Source organism: Cervus canadensis, chromosome 32, assembly GCF_019320065.1.
Source record: "Cervus canadensis isolate Bull #8, Minnesota chromosome 32, ASM1932006v1, whole genome shotgun sequence".
Taxonomy (NCBI): domain Eukaryota; kingdom Metazoa; phylum Chordata; class Mammalia; order Artiodactyla; family Cervidae; genus Cervus; species Cervus canadensis.
In genome coordinates this window covers 332,266-349,998 of record NC_057417.1, presented here as the reverse complement: position 1 = coordinate 349,998, position 17,733 = coordinate 332,266, and the positions used below count along the sequence as shown (strand labels likewise).

At 41.3% G+C, this 17,733-nt stretch overlaps 2 protein-coding genes across 2 annotated transcripts in view; one reads left to right on the top strand and one right to left on the bottom strand.

Annotated features, from left to right (window-relative positions):
- The window catches only part of LOC122432858 (poly(A)-specific ribonuclease PARN-like), an 853,726-nt gene that overhangs the window by 744,816 nt on the left and 91,177 nt on the right, over positions 1-17,733 (bottom strand). The window contains 4 exon segments of the mRNA XM_043455121.1: positions 338-380; positions 1,528-1,571; positions 13,388-13,416; positions 13,419-13,464. Coding sequence (XP_043311056.1) covers positions 338-380; positions 1,528-1,571; positions 13,388-13,416; positions 13,419-13,464 — 162 coding nt within the window.
- Positions 1-17,733, top strand: part of LOC122432870 (cyclin-Y-like protein 1) — a 127,782-nt gene that overhangs the window by 84,835 nt on the left and 25,214 nt on the right. The gene's annotated exons all lie outside the window — the stretch shown is intronic.

Genomic DNA, 17,733 nt, shown 5'->3' with positions numbered 1-17,733 from the left:
TATGTAAAATAAGGAAAAGGAAAGAGTGTATGCATCTGTAATCTATTCAAAAATTCATTATATGTTTTAACATTAAAAATTTACATTCAGAAGGAAAAAACCCTCACAATTCCACTACCCAAAGACAACTGCTATTGACATTTGATGTATTTATTTCTAGTCTTTTCCTCAATTTCTTTTTTATCTTTTTTGTTTTTTCAGAGAACAAAAGGTGGTTAAGGGGAAGGTGTATTGGAAAATGACATTCATTAATTGACCAGAATTCTAAAGCTGTAAGCAGCAATCTGGAAAATTTCAAACTGTAATTTATCAATAATAATTCTGATTTTTAAAATACCTTAAAAGGTTGTGTGCTGGCCATCAATTTTGTATCCAAGAGCCTAAAAACAGAAGAATTTTTTAAAAAGGTAAACAATGGACAGCAATGTTCAAAATGTACTTTACTCCAATGAGTAATAGTGGACGGGGGCATTAGGCACATCAGTCATCTGCATCTCCACCACGTCGGACTGTGGATGAGGTCCCCTCATCCGGGCACTTCATCACAAGGCTGCGGGGAAGCCCACAGCCACTTCTGGAACAGAAGTTCCAGAGGGCGCGGGCTCACACTGACATCGGGGTAAGTCAAACATCCTCATGTGTTTGCACGTGGCTCAAACACTGCTGCAGGGCTGATGCTCCCAAGCTCTCATCCTCTCCTACCACTATCCAGATCTGTACCATATAGTATCCTAGAGGGTCAAAACCTGCATTTGCAGTCTCACACAACTGTTATTTCTCACTACTCTGCTTCAGAGATTGCAATAGAAAAAAAAGAGACACACACACACACACTCGTATGAAAATACTATTTCCTCTCACATAAATATGAGTAACTGCAGATAATTGGGCAGAAACAGTCTGGCTGAAAGAGCAACTGCTCCAAGTCCTCTGCAGACAGGTCCTCGGATACAGACTCTTGCTCTGAGGGCTCCATGCGGCTGACGTGGGATCTATCAGAACACACCATACTAACCATGGACAACACCAACAGGCTAAGGCACTGACAAAGTTGAGAAAAAGGAGTTCTCTAGCCAGACAGTTTTTGACCGATGACAGAATACTACTCTCAACATATCCAACTCTATCCAACTATATATTCAACCGTCTTCAATACTCAACTGAATACCCTCAACTGGATGCTTCACTGTGACAAGGTTCACCCAACAGACAAGGCAGGTAAGCGCCAACTCAAGCAGACCTCACAGGTCCCTCAGACAGTGGGAGGCAGGATGAGAAAAAAAGCAGCTGCTGTCCATTTTCATCCTTGGGTCAAATTCTGATTTTTACATTTTAACAACAAACATCATCAACATTTGTAAAAGCAAACCATCAGCAAGGTGGAGCTATTAAGCCATTTTCCAGCTTATGAAAACTGAATTGTGACCATGATCTAATGGTTTTAATAAATTACTGTATACCTTTGTGTAATTATGGATGCCCAGATGGCTGTTTTAAACCAAAGGCAAATCCTCAAGGAAAGCTTACCTGGGGAAAACACATGTTGTCACCTCCTTAAATTCATTTAAGTCCTAAAAAACAAGAACGTGACCTGTTATGATTTTACTGGTATATTTGCAATATTTAAAACAAATATTTCAAGTCCCATGGTTCTCTTCTCAAACCATGATACCAACACAGGCCCCTGAAGCTAAACTGTCAGGCCCATTTCTCACTAATATCTAAAAATTTGGGCAATTCCTCACTGATTGGGAATCATATGACCTGATACTAAAATTCTGCATAAACAAAATAGATATGTGAGCATTTTATGGCTGAAACAGAAGAGTTCGGGAAAAGGGTTTCTATTATATGTAGAAAACTATCAGTAATACTTCTCTTACACAACTCACCGTAAAGTGAGACATGTAGAGTTATTTAAATAAAATGGTTCACAGTATCTTGTGATAAAGCATAATGGACAAGAATGTGAAAAGGAATATTTATGTTTAACTGAGTCACTTCGCTGTACAGCAGAAATGAACACACTACAAATCAACTGTACTTCAATAAAATTCTTAAAAAAATAAAGTGGTTCATGCAGGAAATGGACATACTGTAAATTGGATCATACTTTTAATGGAAACACCACTGAAATATTGGTTAAAATGGCCACTAAAACAGAGACTTTCCAATACACATGATTCTTACTTTAACTACTTGGAAAATTGCTTAAGTGGCACCAATAGCAAATGCCTAAATTAGGCAATTCATTTCCCAAGTTTATTTGATCAGGAAGTCTAGAGCTGGAATGAGATTGCTCTCATTTTGAATTAACTTATTTATATACATAATTGCCATACTGCACTGCCTACTCATACTCCTGACCCACTGTGACTACAGTTCTCTTCAGCGTTATTCATGCTTCACAGGAAACTGCCATTTCCCATTAGCTTTTCGAGCCTGTAAATACAGTCTGTATTTAGCTAGCTTGAAGTATTTACCAGCTTTTCAATGGCTATCGTTAAATTAATGAACAATACACGAATAAGCGGTTTCAGTGCTAAGTCAAACAAAAAGACAATAAAGAGTGTAATCTCTCAGTTTAGAAAGTCTCACAAGCAAGAAAAAAATTAGAATTATGGCCAGTTCCAGGGTCAGCATATAGCAAGGTAGACCAATGCCTTCTAAAAGGTCATGCTGAATGAAGTAGCAAGACTTTTAAGAAAAGACTCTTCCCCTAAAAACCTGCCCCCAAATATAGATTCTTTAGTGCACTTTTAAATACAACATTGGTAACAGTGTATGTAAAAGTTCTATCATTTTAATTAGGCTTGTTCCTTTCCTGTCATCACTTCTTCCAAAGGTGGATGGAAGAAAACCATTTTCTCCTTCTGACAATGACAGAACACAAAGAAGTTATATAACATACTCGGGCCTTAGTAATAAAGCAAGGGATAAAACCACTTACCGGGGGGAGGAGCCAAGATGGCGGAGGAGTAGGACCGGGAGACCACTTTCTCTCCTACAAATTCATCAAAAGAATAACCGAATGCAGAGCAAACTTCACAAAACAACTTCTGATCGCTAGCTGAGGTCATCAGGCGCCCAGAAAAGCAGACCATTGTCTTCGAAAGGAGGTAGGACAAAATATAAAAGATAAAAAGTGAGACAAAAGAGCTAAGGACGGAGACCCGTCCCGGGAAGGGAGTCTTAGGCGGCCTTGCTTGGGCTAGGGTCCGGGCCTGAGTGCCCTGAGGACAATCGGGGGGAGCTTCTGTGAGGTGCCAACTTGAACTGTGGGAGACCAAAGGAGAGAGAGAAAATTGACCGGCCGGAACACACTGCCGGCCGTTCGCAGAACAAAGGGACGGGGAAAGTCCCGAGAAGAGCTCGCAGGCTGCGGACCGGCCCAGCCCCGCCGGAGGCAGGAGGCAGGGGGGAGGGGAAGGTCGCGGCGAGACACAGGGCGCAGGCACCCGACCGGCGCGGGGCGGGGACTGGGGCTGGGGACGCGGAGGGCGGAAGGCGCGCGCACCCGCCTGGCGCCAGCGGAAACTGAGACTGGGTCCGCGGAAGGGAGTGGGTGCGCCACACCTGGGGATAGCGCGCCCACCAAGCCCCTGGCTGCCTGGACCGCTCTGACGGGGAAGGCACAGAGAGCAGGCGCAGCTTTTCCTTCCGCGCTTTTGTGTAACACCCGAGGGCTGGAACCTCGCGCAGCGCGGGGCGCGCTCCATATAGAACAGCCGGGAGCCTGAGCAGCGCAGACGGAGAAAGCAGCGTCAGCCCCTTCCGGCAGCGCCAGCCCGCCCCCGCAGGGCCAGCCCCTCCCCGCAGCGTCAGCCCCGCCCCCGCAGGGCCAGCCCCTCCCCGCAGCGTCAGCCCCGCCCCGCAGCGCCAGCCCCGCCCCGCAGCGTCAGCCCCTCCCAGCAGCGCAACGGAACTAGCTACCTGAATAAGAGTCCGCCTCCGGCCGCCTGTGTCAGGGCGGAAATGAGCCTCTGAAGAGACCGGCAAACAGAAGCCAAATAAACAAAGGGAACCGCTTCAGAAGGGACTGGTGCAACAGATTAAAATCCCTGAAGAAAACACCGACTTCACCGGAAGGGCCCTGTAGATATCGAGAAGTGCAAGCTGGAACGAGGAGCTATCTGAAACTGAGCCGAACCCACACTGACCGCAACAGCTCCAGAGAAATTCCTAGACATATTTTTACTTTTTTTTTTATTTTTCTGTTTTTTCTAAGTAAGGAAAAAAAAAAAATTTTTTTTTCTTTTTATATTTTTCTTTTTTATTTTTTCTCTTTTATTTTCCTTTAAAATTCCCTATTACTCCCCCATTACTCCTTAACTTTCATTTTCATAGATTTTTACGATTTTTTTAATTAGGGGAAAAAAAAAATTTTTTTTTTCTTTCTTTTTTTTTTTTTTCTTTTTCTTCTCTTTTTTCTTTTTTTTTTCTTTCCTTTTTCTCTTCTATTTTCTATTTTTCTTTTTCTCTTATTTCTTTTAAAGTCCTCTAGTACTCCTCTACTACTCTTCATTTTCATCTTCACTACACTATAACCTTACAAAAAAAAAAAAAGAGAAGCCCTATCTTTAAACCGAAGATTATTCCCTCCCAATCTTGACTCTCTGTTTTCTACCTCAGAACACCTCTATTTCCTCTTTTCCCCTTCTCTTCCCCATCCAATTCTGTGAATCCTTGTAGGTGTCTGAGATACGAGAACACTCTGGGAACAGACAGCTGCGTAGATCTGTCTCTCTCCTCTTGAGTCCCCCTTTTTCTCCTCCTACTCATCTCTATCTCCCTCCTCCCTTTTCTCCTGTTCATGTAACTCTGTGAACCTCTCTGGGTGTCCCTAACGGGGGAGAATCTTTTCGCCATTAACCTAGAAGTTTAATTATCAGAGCTGTATAGTTGGAGAAGTCCTGAGACTACAGGAAGAATAAAACTGAAATCCAGAGGCAGGAAACTTAAGCCCAAAACCTGAGAACACCAGAAAACTCCTGACTACATGGAACTTTAAGTGATAAGTGACCGTCCAAAAGCCTCCATACCTACACTGAAACCAACCACCACCCAAGAGCCAATAAGTTTTAGAGCAAGACATACCACGCAAATTCTCCAGCAACACAGGAACATAGCCCTGAATGTCAACATACAGGCTACCCAAGGTCACACCTAACACATAGACCCAACTCAAAACTCATTACTGGGCACTCCATTGCTCTCCAAAGAGAAGAAATCAAGTTCCACGCACCAGTACACTGACGCAAGCTTCCCTAACCAGGAAACCTTGACAAGCCAAACGTCCAACCCCACCCACTGGGTAAATCCTCCACAATAAAAAGGAACCACAGACCTCCAGAATACAGAAAGTCCACTCCAGACACAGCAATCTAAACAAGATGAAAAGGCAAAGAAATACCCAACAGGTAAAGGAACAAGAAAAATGCCCACCAAGTCAAACAAAAGAGGAGGAGATAGGGAATCTACCTGAAAAAGAATTTAGAATAATGATAATAAAAATGATCCAAAATCTTGAAAACAAAATGGAGTTACAGATAAATAGCTTGGAAACAAAGATTGAAAAGATACAAGAATTGTTTAATAAAGACCTAGAAGAAATAAAAAAGAGTCAATTAAAAATGAATAATGCAATGAATGAGATCAAAAACACTTTGGAGGGAACCAAGAGTAGAATAACGGAGGCAGAAGATAGGATAAGTGAGATAGAAGATAAAATGGTGGAAATAAATGAAGCAGAGAGGAAAAAAGAAAAAAGGATCAAAAGAAATGAGGACAACCTCAGGGACCTCTGGGACAATGTGAAACGCCCCAACATTCGAATCATAGGAGTTCCAGAAGAAGAAGACAAAAAGAAAGGCCATGAGAAAATACTCGAGGAGATAATAGCTGAAAACTTCCCTAAAATGGGGAAGGAAATAGCCACCCAAGTCCAAGAAACCCAGAGAGTTCCAAACAGGATAAACCCAAGGCGAAACACCCCAAGACACATATTAATCAAACTAACAAAGATCAAACACAAAGAACAAATATTAAAAGCAGCAAGGGAAAAACAACAAATAACACACAAAGGGATTCCCATAAGGATAACAGCTGATCTATCAATAGAAACCCTCCAGGCCAGAAGGGAATGGCAGGACGTCCTGAAAGTAATGAAAGAGAATAACCTACAACCTAGATTACTGTATCCAGCAAGGATCTCATTCAGATATGAAGGAGAACTCAAAAGCTTTACAGATAAGCAAAAGCTGAGAGAATTCAGCACTACCAAACCAGCTCTTCAACAAATGCTAAAGGATCTTCTCTAGACAGGAAATGCAGAAAGGTTGTATAAACGTGAACCCAAAACAACAAAGTAAATGGCAACGGGACCACACCTATCAATAATTACCTTAAATGTAAATGGGTTGAATGCCCCAACCAAAAGACAAAGATTGGCTGAATGGATACAAAAACAAGACCCCTATATATGCTGTCTACAAGAGACCCACCTCAAAACAAGAGACACATACAGACTAAAAGTGAAGGGCTGGAAAAAAATATTTCATGCAAACGGAGACCAAAAGAAAGCAGGAGTCGCAATACTCATATCAGATAAAATAGACTTTCAAATAAAAGCTGTGAAAAGAGACAAAGAAGGACACTACATAATGATCAAAGGATCAATCCAAGAAGAAGATATAACAATTATAAATATATATGCACCCAACATAGGAGCACCGCAATATGTACGGCAAACACTAACGAGTATGAAAGAGGAAATTAATAGTAACACAATAATAGTGGGAGACTTTAATACCCCACTCACAACTATGGATAGATCAACTACACAGAAAATTAACAAGGAAACACAAACTTTAAATGACACAATGGACCAGCTAGACCTAATTGATATCTATAGGACATTTCACCCCAAAACAATCAACTTCACCTTTTTCTCAAGTGCACACGGAACCTTCTCCAGAATAGATCACATCCTGGGCCATAAATCTGGTCTTGGAAAATTCAAAAAAATTGAAATCATTCCAGTCATCTTTTCTGACCACAGTGCAGTAAGATTAGATCTCAATTACAGGAAAAAAATTGTTAAAAATTCAAACACATGGAGGCTAAATAACACACTTCTGAATAACCAACAAATCATAGAAGAAATCAAAAAAGAAATCAAAATATGTATAGAAATGAATGAAAATGAAAACACAACAACCCAAAACCTATGGGACACTGTAAAAGCAGTGCTAAGGGGAAAGTTCATAGCATTACAGGCTTACATCAAGAAACAAGAAAAAAGCCAAATAAATAACCTAACTCTACACCTAAAGCAATTAGAGAAGGAAGAAATGAAGAACCCCAGGGTTAGCAGAAGGAAAGAAATCTTAAAAATCAGGGCAGAAATAAATGCAAAAGAAACTAAAGAGACCATAGCAAAAATCAACAAAGCTAAAAGCTGGTTTTTTGAAAAAATAAACAAAATTGACAAACCATTAGCAAGACTCATTAAGAAACAAAGAGAGAAGAACCAAATTAACAAAATTAGAAATGAAAATGGAGAGATCACAACAGACAACACTGAAATACAAAGGATCATAAGAGACTACTACCAGCAGCTCTATGCCAATAAAATGGACAACTTGGATGAAATGGACAAATTCTTAGAAAAGTATAACTTTCCAAAACTGAACCAGGAAGAAATAGAAGATCTTAACAGACCCATCACAGGCAAGGAAATCGAAAGTGTAATCAAAAATCTTCCAGCAAACAAAAGCCCAGGACCAGATGGCTTCACAGCTGAATTCTACCAAAAATTTAGAGAAGAGCTAACACCTATCTTACTCAAACTCTTCCAGAAAATTGCAGAAGAAGGTAAACTTCCAAACTCATTCTATGAGGCCACCATCACCCTAATTCCAAAACCAGACAAAGATGCCACAAAAAAAGAAAACTACAGGCCAATATCACTGATGAACATAGATGCAAAAATCCTTAACAAAATTCTAGCAAACAGAATCCAACAACATATTAAAAAAATCATACACCACGACCAAGTGGGCTTTATCCCAGGAATGCAAGGATTCTTCAATATCCGCAAATCAATCAACGTAATACACCACATTAACAAATTGAAAGATAAAAACCATATGATTATCTCAATAGATGCAGAGAAAGCCTTTGACAAAATTCAACACTCATTTATGATTAAAACTCTCCAAAAAGCAGGAATAGAAGGAACATACCTCAACATTATAAAAGCCATATATGACAAACCCACAGCAAGCATCACCCTCAATGGTGAAAAATTGAAAGCATTCCCCCTGAAATCAGGAACAAGACAAGGGTGCCCACTGTCACCACTACTGTTCAACATAGTGTTGGAAGTTTTGGCCACAGCAATCAGAGCAGAAAAAGAAGTAAAAGGAATCCAGATAGGAAAAGAAGAAGTGAAACTCTCACTGTTTGCAGATGACATGATCCTCTACATAGAAAACCCTAAAGACTCTACCAGAAAATTACTAGAGCTAATCAATGAATATAGTAAAGTTGCAGGATATAAAATTAACACACAGAAATCCCTTGCATTCCTATATACTAACAATGAAAAAACAGAAAGAGAAATTAAGGAAACAATACCATTCACCATTGCAACAAAAAGAATAAAATACTTAGGAGTATATCTACCTAAAGAAACAAAAGACCTATACATAGAAAACTATAAAACACTGATGAAAGAAATCAAAGAGGACACAAACAGATGGAGAAACATACCGTGTTCATGGATTGGAAGAATCAATATTGTCAAAATGGCTATTCTACCCAAAGCAATCTATAGATTCAATGCAATCCCTATCAAGCTACCAACGGTATTTTTCACAGAACTAGACAAAGAATTTCACAATTTGTATGGAAATACAAAAAACCTCGAATAGCCAAAGTAATCTTGAGAAAGAAGAATGGAACTGGAGGAATCAACCTGCCTGACTTCAGACTCTACTACAAAGCCACAGTCATCAAGACAGTATGGTACTGGCACAAAGACAGAAATATAGATCAATGGAACAGAATAGAAAGCCCAGAGATAAATCCACGAACCTATGGACACCTTATCTTTGACAAAGGAGGCAAGGATATACAATGGAAAAAAGACAACCTCTTTAACAAGTGGTGCTGGGAAAACTGGTCAACCACTTGTAAAAGAATGAAACTAGAACACTTTCTAACACCATACACAAAAATAAACTCAAAATGGATTAAAGATCTAAATGTAAGACCAGAAACTATAAAACTCCTAGAGGAGAACATAGGCAAAACACTCTCCGACATAAATCACAGCAAGATCCTCTATGACCCACCTCCCAGAATATTGGAAATAAAAGCAAAACTAAACAAATGGGATCTAATGAAACTTAAAAGCTTTTGCACTACAAAGGAAACTATAAGTAAGGTGAAAAGACAGCCGTCAGATTGGGAGAAAATAATAGCAAATGAAGAAACAGACAAAGGATTAATCTCAAAAATATACAAGCAACTCCTGCAGCTCAATTCCAGAAAAATAAATGACCCAATCAAAAAATGGGCCAAAGAACTAAACAGACATTTCTCCAAAGAAGACATACAGATGGCTAACAAACACATGAAAAGATGCTCAACATCACTCATTATCAGAGAAATGCAAATCAAAACCACAATGAGGTACCATTACACGCCAGTCAGGATGGCTGCTATCCAAAAGTCTACAAGCAATAAATGCTGGAGAGGGTGTGGAGAAAAGGGAACCCTCTTACACTGTTGGTGGGAATGCAAACTAGTACAGCCACTATGGAAAACAGTGTGGAGATTCCTTAAAAAACTGGAAATAGAACTGCCATATGACCCAGCAATCCCACTTCTGGGCATACACACTGAGGAAACCAGATCTGAAAGAGACACGTGCACCCCAATGTTCATCGCAGCACTGTTTATAATAGCCAGGACATGGAAGCAACCTAGATGCCCATCAGCAGATGAATGGATAAGGAAGCTGTGGTACATATACACCATGGAATATTACTCAGCTGTCAAAAAGAATTCATTTGAATCAGTCCTAATGAGATGGATGAAACTGGAGCCCATTATACAGAGTGAAGTAAGCCAGAAAGATAAAGAACATTACAGCATACTAACACATATATATGGAATTTAGAAAGATGGTAATGATAACCCTATATGCAAAACAGAAAAAGAGACACAGAAATACAGAACAGACTTTTGAACTCTGTGGGAGAATGTGAGGGTGGGATGTTTCAAAAGAACAGCATGTATACTATCTATGGTGAAACAGATCACCAGCCCAGGTGGGATGCATGAGACAAGTGCTCGGGCCTGGTGCACTGGGAAGACCCAGAGGAGTCGGGTGAAGAGGGAGGTGGGAGGGGGGATCGGGATGGGGAATAAGTGTAAATCTATGGCTGATTCATATCAATGTATGACAAAACCCACTGAAATGTTGTGAAGTAATTAGCCTCCAACTAATAAAAAAATTAAAAAAAATAAAAAAATAAAGCATGTAACCAGATGATTTAAAAAAAAAAAAAAACCACTTACCCTAACCCACCTTCTACTTTGCAATAAGTCATATTCTCTTTCCAGTAGAATTTGATTGAAAACTAGCTACATGCAAGATAACATTTATTTAGTCCTTACATACAAAGGCTATGCTAGGCATTTAGACACAGATAATAAAAAGGTCACACTCCCTGTCCAAGGAGGGAATCACTTAGAGAGAAAAGTGGAATAAGATGTAAAGGCAACATTTATGCAACAGAAGAGGTACACGGTTCTCTGGCAGTTCAGAGAAAGGAAAGATCACTCTTGGGCAAGGCAGCAAGCAGGGAAAAGGTGTACACCCAAAGAGGCACACACTGGACCTGGGTAAGATGGGTAAAGCCGTAAATAGCAAACACTGAGAAAAGCCAGAGGAAATTCAAGTTGAAGGATTTCATATACCAAAAATTACAGACATGCAAAAGCACACGTTTTCTGGGGGTTGAAAAATGAGCCAGTCTGGCTGGGAGGAAGGACAAAAACGGGTCCAGACTACACAAGAAGGTTGGGCCAGATCACAGAAGGCTTGATAATGCCAGGCTAAAAAGAATCAACTGTATAGAAAAACAAAGAACATGGGATTAACTCAGAATTTAACTCAGGGTCAGTGATGTGGACAGAGCCATACATCAGGAGATTACAAAGCTGACACAGTTGGAAGACACTCATTTGTTAAATCAGTACTTAATGCCTGTTACAAGCCAAGCTCTGTTTGGTGTCTGAAACACCTATAAACACAGCATTAAATACACTTTCCTTACAGATAACTTCACTGCTCTGAAGGTCAAAAAGCCGTGAGAAAGGCTACTACTATTCAGTCAATAAGGAGTGACAGCTCTGAAATTAACATTAGCCCTTTAGATTTACACAATGCAAATTCACACCCATCATGTTTGTTTTGAGGCTCACAACTATGATGCCTTTGAGTCCCTGAGGGTGATGCAGTTTTTATGAAAAGCAACGACAATCTTAAGGCTGCAGAAATAGGAACAGGCTTCCCAATAGACCTGCGGTACTCAGTGTTGGAATTTTCCAAAGAAAAGTAATCAAGATGCTGAAGGAACGACGCATTGTGAGAAACGTGAAGTAACTGAGGCTTTGCAGATGTATAAACGACACTGAACTCTAAAGTAGGTATCATCCAATCCAGAAGCCATAAAAGGTGAATCTGGTGGTATACGCAGACACAGCAGTAGAGAATGGACTTGCGGACAGGGCGGGGGAAGCAGAGGGTAGGATGAATTGGGTAGCGCTGACATATATACACCACCATGCGCAAAACAGCTAGCTAGTGGGAAGCTGCTGTGTAACACAGGGAGCCCAGCCTGGTGCTCTGTGATGACCTAGAGGGATAGGGTCGGGGGAGGGAAGAGAGCTCAAGAGGGAGGGGATATATATATAATTATAGCTGATTCGAGTTGTTGTATGGCAGAAACCAACACAATATTGAAAAGCAATTATCTTCCAATTAAAAAAAAAATCTGGCGGTATGATAGTTTAAAGCAGAGGCTGGAAACCACGGTCTGCAGGCCAAATCTGGCCTATCACCTATTTTTAAATAAAATTTTTCTGGGACAAAGTCATACCCATTTGTTGACACACTGCATTCTACAGCAGTTTTCAGGTGACAATGACCATCTTAAGAGTCCTGACAAAGACTAGGCAGCCCGGAAAGCCCCAAATATTTGACTATCTGACCCTTTATAGAAAAAGTTTGCCAACCTCTGTTTAAAGGATGGGCTGAAGGTTAAAGTGAGGCAGGGAATCCTGCCTGGAGTTTGCCATCTTCAGATGAGGAATAAGGCTACTTGCTACTTGAAATGGAAAGAATCCAGATGTGAGAGACAGCCTGGAGACAAAACTGCCAGGATTTTCTAACTGGCCAGATCTGGGGGACAGAGGAAGAGCCAAAACGGATGTTAAAAACCATGTTGGTGACTGGGTATCATTTACAGTAAAGCAATCAGGAGGAAGAACGGGTTTGGAGACAGAAGGAGAGAAAGGTTACGTTAAGTTGCACACCCTGTTTGCGACACATGAATTTTAAACCCCACTCATTCTGAAAGCTACCCAGGTAGAGACGTGCGGGGTCAGCGTAAACTGTGACCGGATCTGAGGAGAGATGCCAGCTGGAGAGGAAGATGTCGGTGTCTCCAACTGAAGTTCTAGAAGGCGGGTGAGGTCACTGAAGGACAGAAAACAGGGGGAGTAAATGAAGGCAAGGCACTGCAGTGATGAGCAGCAGTAAGATGAGGCCCTAGGCAGTCAGGGAGCGAAGAGGAGGAGACAGAGAGAAGCCCTTCTCCCGGACTCTGTGCTTTGATGCCCTGAGACCGCACGGCTCCAAGAGTCCCAAAACACCACGGTCCACAGAGAATCTAAGGGTTACCTTGCAAGAAGCAACCAAGACTTTTACACAACCTGACCCAGTCTACAGACCTCTAGCACCACCACCCACCCCCGCCCCCCACCCCTACCCCAGCCACCCCTGCTTCAGCGCCCTGCTGTGGCTCACGTTAGCAGTATCAAACCCGGAGACCACATCTGCGGCTCAGCAACCCCTGCTCAGCACTAACTGAGCAAACAAACCTCCGGCATCAAGACGAAACAAATGTTTAACCTCGCTCCAGCAATGGCAGATGTCCGAAGATCCTTTAAAATCTCTTCAAAAACATTCAACCAAGTGCAGGAGACTGTCCCTCGGGGACAGGTGCAGACAAGGGAACGGCACCCCACAAAGAACACTTTCTCAGTATTGAAGATGAGAATTTTTAACACAGGCTGACAGGTCACTCACCACGGGCAGAGGGCAGTAGAACTGATGAACGTGTGCATGACATCCAAGAGCATGTTGTGTCCAATGACAAGCTTCCCCTGAAAAAAGTCAAGGTTAGGAAAGACTCCTTGGTGCAAAATTTTATCAGGGCTTTTTATTGAAGAGCTCAAAAAAACAGAAAATGCTAAGTATCTTGAAATGTATGGCTTGGTTCCATGAGGATTTTGTACTAAACTTACTTTTTGACACTAAGGGGAAAAAAAATGTATAAAGATATGCAAATAAAGAAATTTGGGCTGGCTTCATTCCTCTTCTGGTGTAAAATCCAGAATGCAAAGTAAAAGCTCCAAATGACTTTGATTTCATTGATCTTTTTCTCTGATTTTATTCATTTTCTACCCAAAAGAATCAGAAGTAGTAAAATTTTTACTAACACAAGAATCAGAAGTAGCAAAATTTTTATTAAAGAGCTCAAAAATGTAACTGAAAATGCTAGATACCTTGAACTGTCAAATAATTTGTGAACAAACTCCAAATATCTATTTCAGAAATGTATTCTTCAAAACAACTCACTTATTTTCAAAAGACACACTTATAACAATGCTAGAAGGTAAAAAATAAGTAACTTTATTAAATAGAATGTTTCCATTTCCTTCATCATGTATGCCAAATTCCACAGGGCTTGTTTCGAAATATTGTTTCCAATGAAATTCACTGCTCTTCAACCAACGAGGTACAATATATGTGCAATAAATTAGTCCATTTTGATAAAAATTAAACTGCAAAAATGGAACATCAATTTAGATTTAGCTAGCCAGGTGACAGCATTTTTAACATAAAGCATCTGGAGCTTTTCTCTATGTCCCAGTGGACCTTCAGAGCAATACTCCTTGACTCACAAAGGTAAGCATAATCCTCTGAAATAAATAATTCTATACAAAATCTCCCAAATCCAACAGATGAGCTATCCTCTCATTCTGAATATCTACACAGTGCTAAGATACCAAGTATTGATCGAAACCACAGAGAAGGAAGAAACCCAAAATGGAAGCCCTAAAAGATAAACCTAACTGTATTATAAATGAAGCCCTCGACCATACTGAAGGTGGCTGGGAAGAACAGAAGTAACATCAACACAGCAGATAACAAGAACTGCAATTCCCAGTGTTGGAGGGAAAAAAGTTACAAAGAAGAGAGAGTAGGTTAAAAGTAAACCCTGTGGTACTGGACTAGAATCTGTCGTGTATCAGTATAAATTCATTTTTTAAAATATGCATGTAAGTCAGACACGGAAATATCAACGTGTGTAAACATGCGTGGCCACACACATGTATCATTCTCAGCTCTGTGCAGGGAGGGGAACTAGTAGTAGTAACACCACAGCAGCCCAGCACCAGAACTTGGTTTCTAAAAGGAACCCGGGCTCCTTGGAGAAGTCATTGATTCTAGAGCTGAGGAAAGGAAGATACAAGATGAGTGTGGAATATCTTGTGACGTCAGAAAGTAAGGAGGTGCTCAGAAAAGGAAGGGGCTTGTTACAGGCGAGCCAGCCTGAAGAAGCACCAATGGCCCATGTGGTACCATCCGAGCAACAAAATAAATGATAAGAACACTAGATTAAAATCTGTAGAGGGACCTCCCTCATGGTCCAGGGCTTAGGAATCCACCTGTCAATGCAGGGGACACGGTTCGATCGCTGGTCCAGGAAGACCCCACAGGCTATGGGGCAGCTACCCCGTGTGCCACAGCGTCAGAAGCCTGCATCTCTAGGGCCCATGCTCCACAACAAGAGAAGCCACTGCACCGGGAAGCCGTGCACCGCAACCAGAGAAAAGTAGCCCCTGCTCCACTGCAACTAAAGCCCACAGGCGGCAATGAAGACAGCACAGCCAGAAACAAATAAATAAATAAATAATGTTTTTAAATTAAGAGATAAATCTATACAATGGGGACTTCCCTGGTGGTCAAGTGGTTAAGGATCCACCTTCTACTGCAGGGGATGTCAGTTCGATCTCTAATCAGGGAACTAAGATCCTACATGCCTTGGAGCAACTCATCCCGCAAGCCCCAACTACTAAGCCTGTGTGCCACAACTAGAGAGCCTGCACGCTGCAACTAAGACCTGCTGCAGCCAAATAAACAAATTGTTTAAAGATATGTAGAATGAAATAAGTTTCTCTGAGTCCAAAAAAAAAAAAAAAAAGGATTAACAGAAGGGGAGCAGGGGCGGCTCTTCTAGAAGATTTCCAGAAACAAATGGAGAAAGAGGGAAACACAAACTCGCCACTAGAATACCACAGTAATGACGGCTGCAGGCAAGATCCACCGACAGATGCTGTCACTGGCAAAAGCTCAAGAAAAAACAGGGTTTTCAGCATCTCAAAATATCGCCCCCAATATATTTATTAACTACAAAAGGGAAAACAGTAACTCTACAGTGCATAGACCCAGCAGACACCACCTGAACTGAGTGATGGGGGTCAACGTCATGAACCATCATTTCTGTGGTCTGCCTGCCAAAACTGTGTCTTCAATCCTACGTGAGAAAAGATCAAACAAATCCAAACCAAGGGACACCTGACACAATTACAATCAATCAATACTCTTTAAAAACATCAAGGTTATAAAAGACAAAGTAAACTACAGACTGCAGAAGAGTAAGGAGAAATAACAAGTAAACTCAATGTGGGATCCTAGATAGAACCATCAATAGAAAAAGGACTTAGAGGAAAAACAGGTTAAATTCAAGTTAGCTCATAATATTGTACCAAGGCTAATTTCATGGTTTTGCAACTGTGTGGTTATACAAGACAGTAACATCAGGTGTCGCCAGGTGACGGGCGTATAGAAATCCTCTACCAGTTTTTCTGTGGGTGAAAAATTAATACGAATTTTTTTTAAAACTAGAGAAAACAGATTCCTTACTAAGAATGACGGGGAAAGAATCTGGTCTAATACAGAGTGTTTACTTGTTCACTGGCTATACAGAGCTCAACTATGTTAGTAGTTGTAAAGTATGTGACTTAAATTTTAAATGTCTGGATCACTAATAAACAGGGCTAAATTTTTATCACGGTATGCTCTGTGACACGCACTACGAATGGTCCACAACTTGCCATGAATCACTCTGCAGAAGAGGGACCACAGAGAGGAAAAATAGAGGCACAGCTGGCTCAAGGATCTGAATTGTTTGTACAAGGCAAACAAATGCCCCCATCTTGGAAAAGCCCCCTAAACCATCATGCTGGTTATGGGAGCTCAAAGCCAACTGCTGCCCCACATCTGTTTCAGGGACAGCTTCAGTCAATCCACCACTGCTCTGAAAACGGCTGGTTAAGTGTGTATAATGTAAGCAAACACAACCAGAAACTCCCCTCTACTTCTGTGTGGGTGTGTGTGCCTCTCGGTCATGTCCAACTCTTTGTGGCCTCATAGACTGTAGCCCACCAGGCTCCTCTGTCCATGGAATATACCAGGCAAGAATACTGGAGTGGGTTGCCATTCCCTTCTCCAAGAGATCTTTCTAATCCAGGGATCAAACCCAAGACTTTTGCATTACAGGCAGATTCTTCACCACTGAGCCACCAGGGAAGCCCTCTCTGCTTCTCTGGATACACACAATCTTGTTGCTGTTGATCAGTCATATCCTGACTCTTTGGACTGCAGCACATCAGGCTTCCCTGTCCCCCACCATCTTGTGGAGTTTACCCAAGTTAATGTCCATTGAATCAGTGATGCCATCTGACCATCTCATCCTCTGTCACCCTCTTCTCCTTCTGCCTTAAATCTTTCCCAGCATCAGGGTCTTTTCAGACCCTGAATATTCAGGACTGATTTCCTTTAGTTTAGGACTGACTGCTTTGATCTCCTTGCAGTCCAAGGCACTCACAAGAGTCTTCTCTCCAACACCACAGTTCAAAAGCATCAATTCTTCAGTGCTCAGCGTTTTTTACGGTCCAACTCTCACATCCATACATGACTACTAGAAAAACCGTAACTTTGACTATATGGATCTTTGTTGGCAAAGTGATGTCTCTGCTTTTTAATACGCTATCTAGGTTTGTCACAGCATTTCTTTCAAGGAGCAAGTGTCTTTTAATTTCATGGCTGCAGTCACCACCTGTAGTGATTTTGGAGCCCAAGAAAAAGTCTGTCATTGTTTCCATTGTTTCCCCATCTATTTGCCATGAAGTGATGGGACCAGATGCCATGATCTTAGTTTTTTGAAATGTTGAGTTCTAAACTAGCTTTTTGGCTACTTCTCAAGAGACCCACACCTTTGTTTTTCTCCAGGCTCATCCCTGGTTCTATTCTGTTCCAGTAATATCATTTACTTGAAAGAGCTCCTGAGGAGCCAGCCCTTCTCT